Raw genomic sequence first — 17,538 nt, forward strand, 5'->3', positions numbered from 1 at the left:
CGATGGTGCGATATGGAGGGGGATGAGACAAGCCACAAAGTCAATGAGTAACATTATTTATAGGTGTGTCATCGGACAATGAGTTAATACGGGAGTTTAAGGTGACGACAGATGTGGATCGATTAGTCGATAAGCTTTGATCAGCATAAATGAAAAAGGGCTGAACATGAGACAAAAATAACTCACACAGACTCGGAGAAGCCATGTAAAGGAACAAATGGCCATCTTCTCTTCCCGCCCCCTTCCATCTGCCTCCACTCGACCTTCTGAGAACTATCCTTTTCCGTGACATCCACTGACATCCTCTCACCTAATCTTTCTACACACAAAAACCTAACATTCTTCAGTCCTTTCTCTGCCCCCACGGCTTGCCAAGTGGCCGTTTCTTGTAAGTTAAGAGCAATCAAATAAGGAGCGATGATGTAAAGAGGTGTATTGATGCCGAGCTAGAAATGACGAAAACGAGAGAAAGAGAAATCGTCAGCCAAAAAAAAAAATGGGGAAATGAACGGAGAAAAATGCGATTGCGCAACAAGGACTTACTCTGAATCTCTCTTCTAGTACGGCGTTCATTCCCAAATGATGGTCGGCGTGCATATGACTCACAAATACCATCTTCAGTTCTTCTAAGATACTTTTCAACCCCTCGCCAAACCTTCTTTTCAGCTGTCCCAAAGTACCTTCCCCGGCGTCGAGGAGTATACCACCGAGGGATGGTATGGCCAGATGTGTTGAGGAGACGTTGCGGTATTTAGAAGGGATGGCTGAGCCTGTGCCAAGAGTTGTAACTACGATGTCATCACTCTGTTCATCCTCATCAGCCGTCTCTTTTGCCTTCGCCTTTTCCATGTCGAGTTGCCGGACGATGCTCCTAGCCTTCTCACACACTACATCGTAATCTTTTTTCTCTTTCTTTACTTTCTCCCTTGCATCGTCCGCTTGATTTTCAGTGACAGTGAAAGGTAAATCCTTCTCATGCCACGGGAATGTCTCTAGTGGGGAAGGAGGATACATCTTGACAAAGTCATTCGGATGAATGAAGGTGACGTTGGAGGGCAAATTGGATTCAAAGCTGGGAAATGAAGTAGAAGCATGGCGAAGGAATGGTGGGTGGAAGATTGTAGGCTCGATTAGAGAAAGGTGGAGGGTGTTCCATGCGGCAGAGTTGAATACGGTATGATCGATAGCAGGAGTTGTATTCGCTATTAGATGCTACAAAAACATGGTCAGCTTAATATTGCTTCATAATACACTACGTGGACGCCTACTTTCGTCTTCTCTCCAAAAGATTGCATCCAAGCCTGGTATCGTTCGTCTCCCCAAACACTTCTTGGCACTCTGTGTACCATCACATCAATCCCTCCCTCACCTTCTCTTTCCCCAGTTGGCGTCTCCTTCTGCCATTTATGCAAAGCGTCACCATCAAGTAACGTTTGCAATGTCTTTTCTGTACAATTTACAATGACAAGGGTCCCTCCTTTTCCTCCTCCAACCAAACAATCCTCAGGCATTACTACCCTTGTCCCGCCATCCACATTTGGATCCGGCACTTCGATCGATTCACCCCTTGTCAACTTCCCTCTCAAAGGGCCATTAGGTACTCCAAGAGTGTTCGCTTTCGCGACATCGAATTTACCCCGAACATCTGGGGCTTGGCAAATATACAACATTTGTGTCTCGACGTCGGAATCGGAGGGTAAGGGCAGAGGAGCTCGGGGATCAGGACGAGCAGCGTTTATGGTGCCATCCGGCGCTAGAAAGACATTGTTTGTTCGCGGCCTCTTGGACGAGCCAATCGGAGAGCCTAATCGAGGGGATGTCGAAGGTGAAGGAGTAGCAGAAGGCGCTCGTTTTGAAAGACGAGCCTGTGCATTATTTTGAAACATATCCCGGACAATATGATCACACCATTTTTGCAGATCAGCGGGCGACAAGTGACTGGGATTGAATGTGGCAGAATAGGGATCGTAGGGAGGATAGACCATATTGGTCTCAGTGGCTGAAAACGGGTCTAACGTAGGAATGAGGGCAACACCGTGCACGGTTATATTCCTCGACTCATAAAGCTTCACCGGTGTACCAGGAGTAACGTCCCTTGGGTATGGAATGACGTTAACCGTCAAATTTTCGCTGCGAAATAAGAGTTATCAGTGACATGTATCGGCTGGACTAACAGAGGACGAACCGTATGACGGATGATCGTAAAGTCGCTAAATACTGAGATATGTCCGGAGGGCCAACAACATCTATCTTTGAAAGACCTGCATCTGATGCAGACATCAAAACACCTGCGGATAGGTCAGAAGAGCGTCCGTTGCTATACACACGAATCCACTTACCAGGCAACCCGCCTCTTCCTTTCAACTCACCACTTCCAATAAACACACCCCCCAGTCTCGAGAAGCCAATTTTCTTCTGTGCAAATGCTCTTTGTGTTCCTTCTCCGCATCCAAACAAAAAGCGAACGTTATCGAAAGAGACATATAGACAGAGGTCGGTGTCTTTTGTTGGTGTGGTTACTGCTCGAACAGCCCAATTCGGCTGATAAGTCTCTGCACTGGCCATGATCTTTGATGATGTAGTAAAATGGCGACGTGCGCCTTGTCTTAACCGTGAAGACAGCAGAATGAATAACGATATGTTGTATAGATGTAGTTGTGGAACTGTTCATACACTTGCCAAAATCTTGGAAAGAGAGCATCATGATGGTGGTGGTGGTGGTGGGTGGTGGTGGAGGTCCAAAATAATAATGCCACATCATGCGAAATATTGCTCGTCGTCCCACACTGTGGGAAAGGGTCGCCTGACTCTTCCGCGGCAGACGGCGTGGAAGGCCTGCCACCTGGCATGACGAAAATTTCAGAGCACGCCTATGATTCTGCCGCGGCAGGGCGCGGCACGCCGCCTGCCGACGGGCTGCAACTGGGGCGGCGCAGGCCATCTGATTTTTGTTTGGTTCATGCGGGTGACATACCGGACCACGTCTGATTCCTCGTCTGAAACCCACGTTTCATACCTCAGTACGAACTCCGAGCACCAAACGATTCTCCTCAAATTCTTTTAAGTTCCACATACTTCTATCTCTGTTTTACCCCTCAAGTCACATCACAATCCTTATAAAATATCTGACCAACAAGCTTGGCTCCCAGCGTCTCTCCGGACTGATATCCGTGTATGTCGACGAGAGGAAATCTCATACTGTACATGACTTTGCTGACTTGGCGGGGTGGCGATAGGCTAGTGTATCTACTCAACTTCACTGTCTCGCCCTTTCTCTGAAGTTAAAACCATGGCTCCTTCAGGCTTCTTGAGCTCCTTCCGGTGAGTAGGGGTCCCAATTACCATCACCTCGCGAAGCTAGCATGCAGCACGAAGACCTGCTCACATCTTTCCCATAGTCGGCCTTATAAGCCTTATTCAAGAGATGGGCCCATTGAGGCTCAATCTATAAGTGAAGGGATGAATATTGTGAGTACATTAGACGAGAGGTTAAGTCGGTATATCTGTCTGACATCGCATCGGTGTAGCCTTTCAAAACTCTAGTCCGCTGCCGATGTCCTCTCTGTCCTGTCGCTGGCAAAGTTATGCGGTACCGGACATGACTTGACCACCGCGACCTCCTTCCCCTCCAGGGACCCTTGGATCATTTGTTACCCCAGTCCCCTCAATCACCTCGCCCATTCACAACGACTCCTCTAGCTACTAACAACGGGCCCTTTGGTTCTCATCGTCTCCCGGCCCCTACCATTTCTTCTACACACGCCTCACCTTCTATCCATAATCAGTTACTAACGTCGGCAGAGGGTCATCAGACGCCTCGCGGCATTTGCTGAGAGAGAGTGACCCCCAGTTTTTCTTGATCCACTGACGGAACTGCAAAGTGGCATTAGTGACTGACCTGCGCCTGAGAAACTGACCAAATACTCACACAGTACGCGTCCTTCCCAGGATCCTCTTCTCATCCGCCTCCTTCTTGGATTGCTTGCCGCACTTGCGTTTGGCGATGTTCTTCAAGTAGGCCACCACTCGATCCCTGGTTTCCTCCGTCGAAGGACACTCGAGTTTAAGGCTCTTCCTATCGTCTTCACAGGCCTTGACAGCTACATCAACGAGGTTACCGAAGCTAATTCCGAGAAATCAGTAGCTGCTATGGGAAAGGTCCTAAAGATGCTACTCACAAGGCGTTCCTCAAGTTCTCCCAGTTTGGCCTCCACAAGACCTTCCTGCTTTCGGGATCTTCGACATAACCGTTAGGAGCTTCCTCGGGATCGTAGTTGGGCCATTTGTCTTTTGAATACAGGCTTTTGTCACCGGAAGGAGGCATATCGATGATCCTGCGCACGTTTGCGTGGACCCAGTCCTACATTCAAGGCAAGCAATGAGCTCAATTCATCATAACCAACAGTCAGGACTCACCTCAAGCTCTGTTCTTTGGCTAGGCACTGGTCTTCCTTCGCTTCCTCATTCTATCCTCCTCTATCCCTTGGATATTGTTAGCTCGTTCCAGCGCTGACATCTGCACCTTTAGCTCTTCCATATCCTCCATCACACTGACGAAAGCTTTTTGATAGCAACGAGCGACAGCAAGGGAGGACCTCAGGCAGGAATTTAACCAGTCGATCTTGTTCATGATTTCTATAAGGTCGGTCATGGCTTGAGGCAAGTGACGACCAAGAGCTTGAGCCATGGCGGGGCCGTTGCTGAAGTCCTGCTCTCGGAACGTTGTCATAGGTCGCTGCTGGAAAGAAGAGCGAGCGTCCAAGTTCTTCTCGAGCATATCGAGACAAGCAGCCGCATCGGCCGGGCTATCGATGGAGAGAATGGGATCATCGATGGGCTGGATCACATTGGGCGGTTTAGGGTGGGCGAAGAAGGACCTAGCTGGGGTAACGGGGGAAAGGGAGGGGAACGCGGTAGGTGATTTGTCGAACGCGAGTGATGGCGCTGACGAACGGTAACGGTTGGTATCCCGGGTCCCATTTGAGTACGAAGATCCTGAGTGGAAGAAGGGGCCATGCTGAAGGATGTGTGTCAGTAGAAGGGGGTGGTAGAATGTAGGTAACGTGAAGATCAGCAATTGGGGAGGGTAGAGATGGTATGAATCGCAAGGAAAGGAGCAACGAATTACGGGCTCTAGAAGTCACTTATATAGCATTGCACGGGTGTAGGGGGGGGGATTGTGGAACCTTCGAGAAATGTCTATGCATTACAGATAGAAAGTGGAAGGACAGTCGAGAAAGCATTGGATGCCGGCATCCATAGGATCCCAATTGATCACGTGACGAATGCATGTATCCATAATTCTGTACCTGCTCTGAACCCAGCCTGGAATGTTCCCTGACGCCTGCCTGAAACTGGATTTCATGCGGTCTGAATCTGCCGCAGACGCATGCGGGTGCCATGTGGCCTATCCCCTGCCTGAACCCCCAAAATACCGTCTGATTCCGTCGTTTCAAGCCAGTCGCAGAGCGGCTCCTTCCGCGTTGCGACCTCGAAAATCAGGCGAGGAATTCCCACAGTGCCACGTGCCACCTCCACGAACCCAGCAGCAGCAGCAGCAGCCGCCAAACGAAATTTATTTTCCTGTTTTCTCTTCTTCTCCAAGAACTCCTCCTTATAGGTAAGCAAAACTTCCCATTCAGCCCTCATCGTTCATCTTGCTGATTATCTCATAACTATAGAGTCGCTTGATTGTCACTACTCTCACGACACTCAGGTGCTCGGAGGCGCTCAGATTAACGCAAGTCTCCCTCTTCTAACCCAAGACGGAGGTTCGTTACAGCAGTCTTCTTGCCGTTCGGTCGGCGCCTTGCTTATTTTGGATTGGCGGGGAATTGAAGGGTGAACGATACATCTTTCTCACTTTCTCAAATGTTCCGTCTGTAATGCATGGATGGATGTCTCTTATATTACAAATCGTTCTGTCGTTTCAACGAAGTATCTTCACCACACCATTATTATGATCACATAGCAACGTTGACCAAGTCTCGTTTATCTAGATCAGCGGTAAGAAATATTCGCATAGGTAGAAGAATGCAGAAAACGTCGCACATCCCTAGAAAAATTGTGAATTATTTATATATATATTCGGCATACACCATCATTCCGCATATACAAGAGCATCCTACGTAGTCGAAAGGCGGATGGCTTGGATCAGAAAAAACCAAAAAAAATAAACCTAACTAATTGGCGTAAGGGATTAGAAAGCAGATGAAGACGAGTACAGAGCCAGACTTCGAGATGAAGACTAAAAACAAGCTAATAATTCGTCTCGAGCAATTACTGCTGCTGTTTGTTTAGCCCTTAATTTATTATGCTACGTAGGGTCGATAGGACAAACCGTTATAGGTGATAACTAGATTGATTATTTACCTCTAAAGTTAAGTTTCTTCAGTAGTATAACGGTTAGTATAACCGCTTCTCAGTTTTCGAGAACTTTCGATTTCTGTTCGCGGTAGACCAGGGTTCAACTCCCTGCTGGAGAATACTTTTTACTGTCTATTTTTGTTTCGTTTCACTGTTTGTTTTTTCCTTTTGATAGCTTATTTGATAAATCGATTGCATAACATATACTTTCGGAACACTAAAGCTATTCATTTTATATGGATGGGAAGAGCCCGTGAGAGCCAAGACGTCGTTGACTTTCTCCGAACTGCATAGCATGCATTTTAATTGCTCTCCTATTCGGTTTTCGACGATCGTGATGGCCCAACTACTGCTCGGTAAAGCGTTTCGTACAACTTCTTATAACTGCTTGCATCTTATGACCGGAGTACATGATTTTCAAAAGACTATTCATCGCACATGCACAGTTTTTAGAGACTCGAGTGAGCTTGCTTAGGGAGGAACGAAGAGGTCGATGATGATGGATGGCAGTTTGGCAGAAGAGGATATTAAGGGTGAGGCTTTAGGGGGATCGGCTTGTAGTAGAAAGATATGACTGATCTTCTCACCGGTCAACCTGTTTGCATTGGCGGATCGGGTTCATACCACTTCTTTCTACGCCATCCCCTTTTTGATCTTCCATTCCTCCAGCCACGCGCTCACAAACATCTTCTCCCATTCGTGCACTGCCTGAATACGAGCTGGTTCAGCTTCATGTTGCGTGAGCCCGTTCTTTTTTGTTTCATGCGTGTGGTAGGTGATTCAGTTAATGAATTTAAGGTTGTTATAGAGGTTAATAGTTACGAAACATAGCATAGAGTGAGGAGTTTGGCGGTGATTGTGGGACACCAAGCGTATATGAAAAATTGAGAGGATAAAACAAATTAAGGAAAGAGCCATCAGCCAACTATTTCATCATGGTATGGACAATGGAAGCGGGGACATACCTCGTCATAATGATGCACGCCATCTGACCCAATCTCAGTAATCAGCACACGCCATGATCTTCATCACAGCGAAGTATCAAAAGACACTATCACTTACCATATATAATCCATCCCGGCTTATTCATATCCATCCCCCCTTTCTTCCCTCTCGTTCCATTCCTCTGCGGCGTCATCGGTCTCCAAGGATCCCTATCCCCATCAACAAAAGCCAACCTATCCGCCTCGATCGCATAATCACCTCTTCTGTTTACCTCCTCCACATCCGGCTCGGAGGGGATGGAGAAGTGTTCGCCGGGAGGAAAAGCAAGAGGGCAGATGGCGGAGGTGTAGGCTAATGTGAGGCGGGATGAGAGGATTCGTGGAGAGGGCGAAGGAGGTGCGGGCATAAAGTAGCCCCATTGGGTACAGACTAAGGAAGGGAGGTGAGTGTGAGTGGAGTCTTGAGAGAGGCCATGGGAGAGATGGAAGATGGGAGATGGAAGATGTGAAGTGGGAGATGGGAGGGAAGGCGTACCTTGGAATAACCACAGTCTCCAAGTCTGGCTGAGATCGGTTTCTCTAAACTTTTCCGGGTCCTTTGTGCCAAAGCACTTGATCATCGTTAATTGGCAATGGAAGATGGATGTAAGAGATGAGACATACAACCACAATGTCGGAATCAGGTTCACCAGGAGTCCGAGGGCATTTCGAAACTATGTTTTCTTTGATGTATTTAGCATAGTTCAAGACGGAGGCTGGTCTACAAGTCAAAGGGAAGTCAGTCTTTGATGGAACCGCAAGAGAAGGGTGACTGGGACATACACTCTGATCAAGCCAATTTTAGTTCCAGCCCCACCAGCAGTAAGAGCATCACAAAAGTTGTAAAACTCGGTTGAGCCGACTATATTATATCGATTGACACACCCGTATATCAGTCCATACCAACAATAATAAGGAATATAAGAGGCTGAGGAGACATACCAGCGGGATCCCAGTTCTTTTCCTGCCAGTATCCCAGAGGACTGCTAATCACATCCGCGAAATCATCATCCTCCAATGCTCCCAATCCAAAAAGCCCCTTCAGCAACTGTGGGAAACCCGTCGCTCGAGGATGATCGAGGATGTTGTCAATGAAGATGATGGCCCGTCGAAGGGTGGATATACACTCCGGTGGACCGTATTCTTGGATCGGGTCATAGTATTGGGGGAAATCGATCTGAGCGTGGGTGACGGCTTGGAAAAGAGTCAATGAGTGATGGAAATGAAATGAAAGCGCAAGACTAACCACTAGAAGCGATTGCTCCCCATACTAGATTTGGGTATTGAACCCTCATATGCGCCGCACGAGCACCGGCGTACGAGCCTCCGTAGTATATCCATGGGGTATTGTTGGGGTGGAAAGCGGTTTCTTCGAGCTCGAATGGAAGGGCATTGGAGAGAGAGGCGGGGAGTTTGAAATTTTCAATAAACTTCCATAGGCGTTAGAAAATACAGGACATAAGGCGAGTAGAGGAACATACGTAGGCTGAATCTTCAAGGGCTTCAGCGTTGTTGAGGAAACGGAGATCGTCCGTGGAGAAGGACGAGACGGGGACTGATTCGCCATAATAACTAACGTCGTCATTCATGTCATTCAGTGAGCTCTGTGGAGCAATCAATGTAGGGGATAAAGGACTCACCGATGTTCAAGAACTACGGAAAGTCCTCCCGTGGCGTTACTCAAGATATCGAGAATACCCTTCTCTAGGAATGGCAACCTAGCAAGTGCCGTGAGAAGTCATGATTAGCTTTTGGACGTTCATTGAGAAAGGGGGTACTTACCGATATTCTCCACTTGTCTCACCTCCATCAAGAAGGTATATCGGACCTCCCGGTCTGTACGAGCTTGCGTCAACCCAGTATCGTTGGCAGAATGTCCCGTTCACAGACTCATCAAAGTGGCTGATAAACTGAGGAAAACAGTAGGGTTCAAAAATAGACGAGGATGGTTTGATGGTTTGGAACGGCCGCTGATGATCGACGTTGCTCTCGGAGGTTGAAGCTTCGCGAGCGACTTGTTCCTGAAGTAAAGCCTTCCAAAGACCTATCTGTGGGCGACCATTCAAGAGGAGTTGACGGTGAAGCTGTGGATCGAGGGTTGGTTTGGCAAGAGTAGACAGAATTAAGAGGGAAGACAGGAGAAGAAAAAGGTAGTACATGACGGATTATGCCGGTACAGTTAGTGACACAGTTGGATCGAGTAGGGAGCGAACGGAGAACGAAACAAGATGGCAGCCATCTTCTATTATATATGTGTTGAGCAATCGGGTACCAGTGGTACCACACCGAGATATTACGTAAAATATTTATTCATCTTCTCACATCGGGCGAGTGAGCGAGTCTGAACGAACGAAGAATGGCTCCGTCGACGGTGGGGGGGTAGGAACATTGCCCGCTTTAAGTATCCACAGTTCATTTATCACGCATTGGTTTCTTCACCTGAGATCATCATGTACACATATAAGAAGGCTACACAGGCACCTATACCAGTCTTACCCACTTCAACATGAGTGTTGACAGCACCCTCCACAACAGCCTGAAGCAACGCCGTGTCAAGCTCCTTGTTGGCAACGTGCCTCCCGCCATTTGCGTGCACCGGAAATTAATCCATCATGATTCCCTACCAACCCCAGTATAATGACCTGATACTCATCATCTCTTCAACTGTTACAACAAACTTTACTGATTATCGAGGAACCCGAGACTCTTAAAAGTGGTGACAGTTTTTTTATGTATATACCCCGTAATATACAACACGTATCAAAACAATTTTCTCTTCTGCATACCCTCATCAGCTATGCACCACCAGTATCAGTGATAAAGCACTTACAACTATACTTCTGATTCTATTCCACGCCAAACAACTTCCATTACAACCCATACCTTCACCCCCGTCAGCACAGCGTACTTGATTCCCCTAGCTATCGTCGAGATGATTTCAAGCAAAAGCAGAAGGATGTGAAGCGGGATATTAGGAGCTGGTGTGGGTTTAGGAGGTTTTGGTCGGTGCTGAGGCTGCTTGAAAAAGAAGGAAAGGAATAACGAAAACCACCCCGTACTGGTGCTTGAAATGGCGCTTGGGACGAACCTCGCAACTGGCACCATTCCTTCCCGGTCTGCTTCTAATCTTGCTTCCACGTTTTTCGCCCATGCCATTCTCCTCCCAGACCCTTTTGACGGTGATCCTGGTGCTTGCAAACAGCCTTTTGAAGATGGACCTTCCTTATCTTTTGGGCTCATTAATGAGTGTGGATCGGTGGGCGACAAGAAGTCGGCGAGGGAGGAGAGAGCAAATGAGACGTCCGAAGGGATAGGAATGGGCGGGGAGAAGGATGCTTCGCTTTCAGTATCGCTTTCGCTTGACAAACCAAGGCCCATGTCTGATGGAAGACATAATACAGCACCATATATCCGTTCTTCTTTCTCATTTCGCGTCAACTTGAAGTCGGCCCCTAATCCCCGTCGCGCTATCATCCCTCTCCCGCAGCGCACCATCCTATCGCCAGTAATATCCTCTTTATCTCCCATGTAGCTGTACGTAGATCTCATGGGAGGTCGGTCTCTTGGTAGAGCGTATGTATTCGTCATTTTCGATTTATTTGATATGGAGGATGATGATTGTTGAAGGCGAGAGGGAAGCAAAAGTGGGCGCATGCCTTTGATAGTAGAGCATTGAGGAGAGGAGGGGATGTCGACGAGAGTCAGATCGGTATCGGTCGTATCTGGGACGCCGTGTAAGCACTCTATCCAAGGAGACTCTCATCATGCTTACCGAGACTCCAGCGATGGCGACCTGAATGCCTCACTTTCTCGTACTTGTCGAGATATAGAATTGCGCTCTGGCTTTTAGCCTCGAGATTATCTGTACCCAGATTATTTCCTCGTGTTTGCCCCTCACATGTATTTCTCTCTCCAGAACAATTTACTTGTCCTTCTAAAAGCGCTTCTGTGACCTCTTTTGGCTGACTGGGAAATGCCGAAAGCTGCATGTTGTACGGCGGAGGCGGAGAGTATGTTGTCGCCTCTTCAATTGAGCGATCTACGAGGTTATTCTGCGAGCGAAGGGGCAGCTCGAGGACCGAGTCATCCATGGTTTGGGTTAAGGTACCGATATTATTTATAACAGACATATGGAGGTGATAAAGAAATTGTCCAGAGGAGGGGGGCAATCACAATATGAGACGACGAAAACAGGAACATGTTTTTCCCATACATTGTTTGTACAAAAGTCAGGGAAATGCTGAAAACAGTCGCGAGGCCAGGCCGGAGCCAAACACTAAACTTATTTACGTATCCGTCAGGTAACCTGACCTGACGCTTGTGTCGGTCGGTGGTAGAGAGTCCACCGATTTCGTTACTCTCTTCTTCGTGTTTTTCAATTTTGACATTTAACATTCGACGACATGGCTGACGAGGTCATTGAAGAGTACATGCAGCCTAGGGAACTCAGTGATGATGAGCTCTGGATGGCGTGGGGCAAGTTTGACAAACTCCCAGCGGATATTCTGTATGATCTCGATGAGTACGTCATCCTTCAATTTGACTTTCAGTGACTATAGCTGATGTTCCCATAGCTACAGCACCCCTACTCATTACAGCAGCATGCGAATTACTTATGATCTTATGTCCCCCGGTGCATCCGCCGACCTTCATAGTCTCCGGTTGGCCAAGGCGTCGATATGGGAAACTGCCGAAAAGTTGATGACACCATTCGACGACCGAGGTATGTCCTTCAGCAGGAGTTATCAAAATACCAAGTTTGGTAATCTTCAAAAGCCACTGGCGAAGAGGCTAGATGAGCTCGAAAATTTGAAAGAAAAGGCAAACAAGTGAGCTCATTTGATACTCAACGCTGATAGCCAAGTTGATTGGACTCACAGGAAGTATCGCGATGGTGATTTTCAAGAAGCGCTTAAAGGGTATACCACGGCCTGGAAGGAAGTTCTCCCACATCACGTTGAAGCTCTACCAGAATGCGACCCCAACCGGCCGAGGCTTGGATATCTGTACGTCTCTTGATTCATTGGCAGAGCTGACCAAACACAGCGAGGCTGTCGTCTTTGCAAACATGTCCGCTACTTGCATCACCCTCAGCAAGGCCATTTCGAAGAAAGATGGGGAAAGAAAGTTTACAAGGATGGCTCTGAGGTGTGCTTGGGTGACTTTTGAGCTACGCGAGTTTGCAGCGGCGACCACGGTGCGAAATGCTTGTAATTTAGGCGCATACTTCTGTGTTGCTAGTGCTGATGTTCGTACCAGTGCTTCGCGCAAATGAAACTCTCAGAAAGCTCCACGGCTCAAATCAGAAGCTGGCTCCGCAATATCAGCAGATGTCACAGTACTATACCCAGCAATGCAAAGCTCTCGAAAATATATCCAAGGATACCCTTTTCAAAGATCTCGATGCAGAGCTCAAGATTGCACCTCCGTCTCTCGCGGTTTTACAAACATTCGGCCCTAGGGCTTGGGCGCAGGACTGGATTCAAGCTTTACCCCGTACATTATGTTTGTCCTTCATCACGTCAAGCCTTGCTAACGTTATACAGCTATCCTTCGTCCGCCTCCTGTTGAAACGATGGAACAACGGAAGAAACCTCGAGACCTCACACCGTATGAGCTTTGGGCGGGATGGGGAGACCTTCCGATCGGAGAATGGCACAAGGGCCTTGAAAGGTACGTACACCTTGTCCGAACGTCACTGACTGTATCCCTAGCTTTGAGATGGATATCCTACACCCCTACCTTCGTGTCATGTATGAACTCTCAAGTTCTGGAAGACGCAGGGAGCTCAACAATCTTCGACTTGCCAAATTCGACATTCTCCGGACTATCATGTTGAGCACGATAGGAGATGTGGAGTTTGACCTTTTCATGAAGATGATCAAGGGTAAGCCGGTGGATGAACGGCCTTTGAAAGAAAAGGTGGCGATCGCAGAGCTTAAGAAGGCGAATGCGAATAAGTAAGTCCTGCGACCTGTTTTGAGACTGAAGAAACTAATAAAAACAGGATCTACCGACGAGGAGACATTCTGGAAGCCGCCGCCGAGTACCTCTTTGCGTGGAGCATGATTCTCCCTTATCACACAACCGCCCTCGCCCCTTCAGATCCCATCCGCGCCGATCTCGGCAAGTTGTATGTATCCTCTTTGACGTTGCATGTGCGTTGGCTAAATACTTTTTCCCCTCAAGCGAATCAGCACTATGGTGTAATCTTTCGGCAGCCTTCATTGGAATTGGAAAAGAGCCTGGAGATGAAATGGGCTCGGCTGGGTTCAGGGGTCTGGCGTATAGATGTGCGTGGGCAGCATTTGAGGAGAGGGAATATGCCACTGTGAGCACGGTGAAGAATGCTTGCAAGTTACTCTTTTTCGCACTGGTCTATTTTTGCTGATAATTCCGTATAGGCCTTCGTGCAAAGGACAACTTTTACTTGTCTCGGCTTGGCGGCGGTAACGATCTGGAAAAGCAAGTGACCGATGTTCGAACATTTTTTGTCAAGCAGGCTGAACTCTTGAGTGATTTACCAAAGGACATGATGTACGCAGACGCGCCAGCGAGTAAGAAACTGCCGATACCGGATAGGGAGACAATGAAGCATTTTGGACCGAATATATGGCCAAGGGAGCAAGATATGGAGGAGCTGCATGAGCCGTTCACCTTTATGTAGACAGAAAGGGGTGAGACGAAGAATGAAGTGGTATGATGGATAACCGGAGCATGTATCATGTGCTTGGATATTTCCCCTCGAATAAAGTGTATGGCGCTACTAAAGTAAAGCAGTATCATGTGCTTGGAAAATTGTATATTGAGCACAAATATCGCATTTCCCGATAAGTCTAAAATATATATATATATTCACACAAATCTCCCTCATATCCCCTTCTCTTCCACACCCTGATCTAAAACAATCTTTAACCCGTCATCAATATTTCTCCTCTCCACATCTTCCCCTCACCTCTGAAGAAGAAGAAAACGAAACGGGGAAAAAAAAAAAAAAAAGAGGTTGGGAAGAAGCCCGAATCCAAAATGAAATATAAAAATCTACAGGGAAATCCACGCAAAGCTGAAACGAAAGAATGACAAAAAGAAGAGAGATTAACACGTATTGCACTGCCGAGCGTTTCTTCTTTTCGGTCGAGGCTGAAAAAAAAAATGCTTTTGCAAAAAAGGTGATTGGTGGTGAAAGTATACACAGTTGAAGGTCTTTTTTTTTCCTTTCTCCCTCTTTTTGTTTCTCCTTTTGCTCGGATGTGGTTCGATCTTGAATATACAGAGGCCGCCTTTGTGCAAATGCAGTAGCGGCCAAAAAAAAATAAGAATAAAAATGACAAGGGAAGGGGCGATGGTCGATGGGTGGGATCTACGATGATATGACGATACGAGCAAGAGTCGCCGGTCTAACTCTTGCGCGACGATCGGATCATAGGCGCTAATGATATCAACGGGGCTGTATGCTTGAAGAATTCATGCTTTTAAAAATCATTTCTCCATCAGCCTCTTTCCATCTTTTTTGGGTAACACACGACGCGCGACTCACCTTTAATATCGCCGCCGCCGTCGGTCTCTTGGCCGGATCAACCTGGAGGGTGACCTTGAAGTAATCCCTAAACACGGTCGAAAGCTTGTCCCAATCCTTGATTTTGGGTGTACCGTTTGTAGCGATGAGGTAGAGCGCCCTCACCGGGTTTTCGGTAAGGTATGGCGGTTCGCCTTCGAGCATTTCTAAATAAAAAAAAAAATTAGCCCAATCAAGTCCCGACCCAGACGACATACCGATCGCCAAAATACCCAGACTCCAAATATCAACATTCGGCCCATACTCTTTCCGCAACACCACCTCTGGCGCCATCCAATACGGTGTGCCCACCATGGTCGTCCGCTTCGTCGTCGTCGGGTCGGCAATACGCGCGCAGAAACCAAAGTCGGCTATTTCTTATCGTCAGCAGTGAATAAAAATAAGAGATCGAAACAAACTTACTAAGCTTGACATCACCATTCAGGGATAACAAGATGTTATCACTCTTGATATCGCGATGTATCACCCCTTTACTATGTAAATGTCTCAGGCCCTCGCAAACCTCTCTGCTCACACTCGCAATCTGCGCTTCACTCATACAATGCGCCGTCACCACATCTGTCAGACTGCCTCCTTCCATGTACTCCATCACCACCCACAGATCGCCTTGCCAGAGGTACGAGTCTTTAAAGTTTACAATGTTTGGATGGGCAGATTCGCGCATGACGAGGATTTCGTTGATGATGAGATCCTGTTTCGGCTGTTTTTCGAGGTTCATCTGTTTGATAGCGACCGGCAGAGTTTGACGATCTATCGCGGTGTATACACCGCCCGACGCACTGTTTTCGTGTTAGCCTCCGTGTTTTCATCTGCATACCAATCGGACGCACCCCTGACCAATCTTTCTGAAATTCTTGTACACCAAATTCGGGTCTCCGGGTGTACATATCATCCTCAACTGCCTTATCACGTCTTCATTCTCCTTCTTCTCCTTTTCCCTTCTACGGGGAGTCGCCCCTTGCTGCTGTCGCGTCGTCGTTTGGTTTCTCGATAATCCGCCAGAGGAAGAAGCTGAATCTTTTGGTTCTCTCGATGGATCGCGCGATTTATGTCCCGACTGACTTTGCGATTTCGTCAAACCCACGCCCGTGCCCGCGCCCTGCGCTATCCCCGCACTCGATCCCGGCGACCTCGTCGTATTCGCCCGATCCAACACTTTTGTCTTTGTACCAGACACCGGCGCACGCTGGGAGTACGACCTATCGAGATGCGGCGCGGGCGCGGTCGGCGGAGCGCTCGACGTGGGATGAGGAGGTGGGAGGTGGGGTGAATGCGATAATGCGGAAGAATACGCCTGTGTCACCCTAGGAGCGGCTGCCAGAGGGGCAGGGGTGGTGAGTTCGGCCGGTCGGTGCGAAGCCGGCGCATGTCGTTCCGACTATATCTGTCAGTACTTTTTCCATCTACAATTGGAAAAAAAAACACACGAGCATTCGGTTGAGGGACGGCTTGGTAGGCGGAGCAGGAGCCATTCTCGGACACGTGAAATCGACCACCTGTGTTCCCGCTGCGCCGAGCGCCTCATTACTCGGTTCCCTACTCATCTCTCTACTCCCGACCCCTCCTCCCGGCGTTGTCGGCTGCGACGGCGCGGCAGAGGGTGGAGGAAACGCAGGCGGTTGCGCATTCTTCATCTTTGCCCATACTTCCTCTTCTTCATCTTCGCCTTCGTCTTGATGTTTCAGGTACTGCACGACGGCCATGACGCCGTTCGGGTTTCGTTCCTGCTCGTCTTGGGTGATGCCATTGTCGTCGAGGACTTGCTGCCATTTGGGGGGCATACCGGTGTCTACATATCGCGCTTGTCAGTGCACACAATACCAGAAAAAGAAGGCCGGACGCACACTTTCCGGTTTGGAAATCAAATCCGACATGGGTGACATGCACCGGATCATACGGTTTCGAAATCACTGGCGGCTTGTCCTTGCCTAGTAAATCTACCTCGTTCGTCAGCACTCCATCTCCTCTCCCGAGAAAACGCTTCGGGAAAGAGAGAAAAGAGACGTACCAGAGACGAACCCAAACATGCTCTTTTTATCCTTACTGCTCCTCCCGGTCCCACTCCTGCTTCTCCCGCCCATCGCCGCCGACCCGGGCTCACGTGGCAACTCTTTTTCTCTCGGTTCGACGACACCCATGGGTACACCGACCCCGACGGGGCCGGACATCTTGACGTCCTCCATGCCCTTTTCGATCGCGGCGGTCGCGCTGGGGAAATACGGGTTGCCAGGCGCGGGGCCAACAGGGGCGGCGAATGGCTGGCCCAGCGTCGGCGGGGAGAATACGCCGGGGGATACGGCGGGGGACGGCAGGACGGGCGGCAGCTGGGAGGCGGGTGAGCGGGCAGACGCAGGTTGCGGGCTGGGATCCCTATCGAGCGAGAGGTCGAGCGGCAGCGTGCCTGCGCGATTAGGCCGCGGTGGGGGGACGCCGTTCGCGGCTAACGGCGGCGTGGACGCAGGGTTGCCGGTCGAGTACCGCGGGTTGATGCTGGGGGACCCCTTGTAGCTCTGGGCGCGGGAGGCGGATGCGGAGGCGAGTGCCGAGTCGCGCGAGGGGGTCATGGCGCCTGGAGGCAGCCTGTACGAGCCCGGGGCGTGGGGCGGGGCGGCG

At 48.9% G+C, this 17,538-nt stretch overlaps 5 protein-coding genes and 1 non-coding gene across 6 annotated transcripts in view; 2 read left to right on the forward strand and 4 right to left on the reverse strand.

Moving 5' to 3' along the window:
* The window catches only part of CNF00100 (3' tRNA processing endoribonuclease, putative), a 3,822-nt gene extending 1,164 nt beyond the window's left edge, over nucleotides 1–2,658 (reverse strand). Inside the window, exons 1-5 of the mRNA XM_024657314.1 lie at nucleotides 2,340–2,658; nucleotides 2,186–2,288; nucleotides 1,269–2,130; nucleotides 544–1,212; nucleotides 187–446 (exon numbers count right to left, since the gene is read on the reverse strand). Of these exons, the coding sequence (XP_024513069.1) occupies nucleotides 187–446; nucleotides 544–1,212; nucleotides 1,269–2,130; nucleotides 2,186–2,288; nucleotides 2,340–2,565 (2,120 nt within the window). The 5' untranslated portion in view covers nucleotides 2,566–2,658. The remainder of the gene's footprint in view (nucleotides 1–186; nucleotides 447–543; nucleotides 1,213–1,268; nucleotides 2,131–2,185; nucleotides 2,289–2,339) is intronic.
* A 3,729-nt stretch (nucleotides 2,659–6,387) lies between these two features.
* CNF00110 lies at nucleotides 6,388–6,485 on the forward strand. Its single transcript has one exon. It is a non-coding gene; the product is annotated as a tRNA-Glu (tRNA).
* A 276-nt stretch (nucleotides 6,486–6,761) lies between these two features.
* CNF00120 (conserved hypothetical protein) lies at nucleotides 6,762–9,548 on the reverse strand. Its single transcript, XM_571281.1, has 11 exons — nucleotides 9,132–9,548; nucleotides 8,990–9,067; nucleotides 8,831–8,921; nucleotides 8,596–8,779; nucleotides 8,292–8,543; nucleotides 8,133–8,211; nucleotides 7,974–8,070; nucleotides 7,846–7,921; nucleotides 7,429–7,740; nucleotides 7,332–7,354; nucleotides 6,762–7,116 (listed from the first exon to the last, which is right to left on the reverse strand). Exons 1-11 carry the CDS (start codon nucleotides 9,506–9,508, stop codon nucleotides 7,000–7,002), a joined length of 1,686 nt encoding a protein of 561 aa, XP_571281.1. The 5' UTR covers nucleotides 9,509–9,548; the 3' UTR covers nucleotides 6,762–6,999.
* A 396-nt stretch (nucleotides 9,549–9,944) lies between these two features.
* CNF00125 (hypothetical protein) lies at nucleotides 9,945–11,548 on the reverse strand. Its single transcript, XM_024658548.1, has 3 exons — nucleotides 11,122–11,548; nucleotides 10,180–11,071; nucleotides 9,945–10,127 (listed from the first exon to the last, which is right to left on the reverse strand). The coding sequence occupies exons 1-2, from the start codon at nucleotides 11,477–11,479 to the stop codon at nucleotides 10,182–10,184; spliced, it is 1,248 nt and encodes a 415-aa protein (XP_024514476.1). The 5' UTR covers nucleotides 11,480–11,548; the 3' UTR covers nucleotides 9,945–10,127; nucleotides 10,180–10,181.
* A 174-nt stretch (nucleotides 11,549–11,722) lies between these two features.
* On the forward strand, nucleotides 11,723–14,067 carry CNF00130 (expressed protein). The gene is made up of 10 exons (XM_024657315.1): nucleotides 11,723–11,871; nucleotides 11,924–12,178; nucleotides 12,230–12,355; nucleotides 12,396–12,559; nucleotides 12,609–12,845; nucleotides 12,896–13,022; nucleotides 13,064–13,309; nucleotides 13,357–13,482; nucleotides 13,539–13,702; nucleotides 13,754–14,067. Exons 1-10 carry the CDS (start codon nucleotides 11,753–11,755, stop codon nucleotides 14,014–14,016), a joined length of 1,827 nt encoding a protein of 608 aa, XP_024513071.1. The 5' UTR covers nucleotides 11,723–11,752; the 3' UTR covers nucleotides 14,017–14,067.
* An 83-nt stretch (nucleotides 14,068–14,150) lies between these two features.
* Nucleotides 14,151–17,493, reverse strand: CNF00140 (conserved hypothetical protein). Its single transcript, XM_571284.2, has 8 exons — nucleotides 16,934–17,493; nucleotides 16,770–16,862; nucleotides 16,353–16,714; nucleotides 15,756–16,303; nucleotides 15,328–15,704; nucleotides 15,123–15,275; nucleotides 14,887–15,071; nucleotides 14,151–14,818 (listed from the first exon to the last, which is right to left on the reverse strand). The coding sequence occupies exons 1-8, from the start codon at nucleotides 17,487–17,489 to the stop codon at nucleotides 14,747–14,749; spliced, it is 2,346 nt and encodes a 781-aa protein (XP_571284.1). The 5' UTR covers nucleotides 17,490–17,493; the 3' UTR covers nucleotides 14,151–14,746.
* Between the last annotated feature and the right edge of the window lie 45 nt (nucleotides 17,494–17,538).

Source organism: Cryptococcus neoformans (genome assembly GCF_000091045.1).
Source record: "Cryptococcus neoformans var. neoformans JEC21 chromosome 6 sequence".
NCBI lineage: Eukaryota > Fungi > Basidiomycota > Tremellomycetes > Tremellales > Cryptococcaceae > Cryptococcus > Cryptococcus deneoformans.